The following is a 1069-nucleotide window of genomic DNA, read 5'->3' on the forward strand; positions in this document are numbered from 1 at the left end:
TATATATAATATTATCTTCATGACACATTTTTTGATTGATGAGTTAAAGGTTTTGGCATGTTTCAAAACATGTCACATATGTCCGAAGTGACATAAAATAACAGAAAAGTTTTTGTATTTGATGTATAGACATGATTAACTTCATTGGATTATTACCATCTGCAGCTGTGAGAGGGCACTTTATGTTAATGATGTACTGAAGACTGTACTGGACCATCCAGCAGTATGATGCAAATGGCAAGAAAAATGTTAAGCTAGTAATGGTAGCTATGTTAACTTAATTTGTTTTCCATATCTTGCTGCAGATGTTTTTTAGTTGAACTTGTGTAAAAAAAGTTACAGTTGTTGCAAGCAATTTACATAAAGTTACTCTTATATGTGTCATCTGTCTATGTTAGTTAAGGGTCGCTGGCATTTTGTGTGTTATTTTGTTATTCCAGATTAAATGTCTGTTCTGATGTGATCTGAAGTCAGGTGTGACTTATACTATGAAGCAACTTATATATGTGTGTTTCTTCTTTATGACACATTTTTTTGACTGATGCAACTTGTAATCTGACGCAACTTGTATTTTGGAAAAACATGGCACTTGCATCTTCCACCCTTAAACTCTGCCTCCTTTGTGCTTTCATTTCCCCCTTCCTCTCAGTGACAATTTGGACTTGTGGTCCTGATACATGCAGTAATTAATAGTCTTGTACACACGGTCTCTCTTCAGGCCTGCAAAACTCCTTGTCTGCCAATGACGACGCACTTGTCACCTCTGCTGCTGCTCTGTCTGTGGCCTCGGGTCGACGTGTGCAAGTGTGTGTCAGCGCAAGTGTCTGAAGCGGGGTGGAGTTGGCAGGGTGTTAAGCCATCTCTGGTGATTACCATCTGTTCCGCCCCTTTATATGCAAACCCCTCTGGTAGGCGTCATCGAAACAAAACGGTAGACTTACCTTGTTCCCCTTAGCTCCATCACGTCCCTATAAAAGAACAAGAGAGAGAGAGACAATGAACTTAGTCACTCCTGATTTGGTGTTTCACATGAAAGCTCATAGGCCTATGGAGCCAGCCGGGGGGGGGG

The 1069-nt window shown here is 40.5% G+C and overlaps 1 protein-coding gene across 1 annotated transcript in view; it reads right to left on the reverse strand.

Annotated features, from left to right (window-relative positions):
• col16a1 (collagen, type XVI, alpha 1) overlaps window positions 1-1069 on the reverse strand; it is a 111961-nt gene that overhangs the window by 33220 nt on the left and 77672 nt on the right. Inside the window, exon 38 of the mRNA XM_014019732.1 lies at window positions 942-968. Coding sequence (XP_013875186.1) covers window positions 942-968 — 27 coding nt within the window. The remainder of the gene's footprint in view (window positions 1-941; window positions 969-1069) is intronic.

The sequence above is a fragment of the Austrofundulus limnaeus genome, unplaced genomic scaffold, assembly GCF_001266775.1.
Source record: "Austrofundulus limnaeus strain Quisiro unplaced genomic scaffold, Austrofundulus_limnaeus-1.0 Scaffold228, whole genome shotgun sequence".
Taxonomy (NCBI): Eukaryota; Metazoa; Chordata; class Actinopteri; order Cyprinodontiformes; family Rivulidae; genus Austrofundulus; species Austrofundulus limnaeus.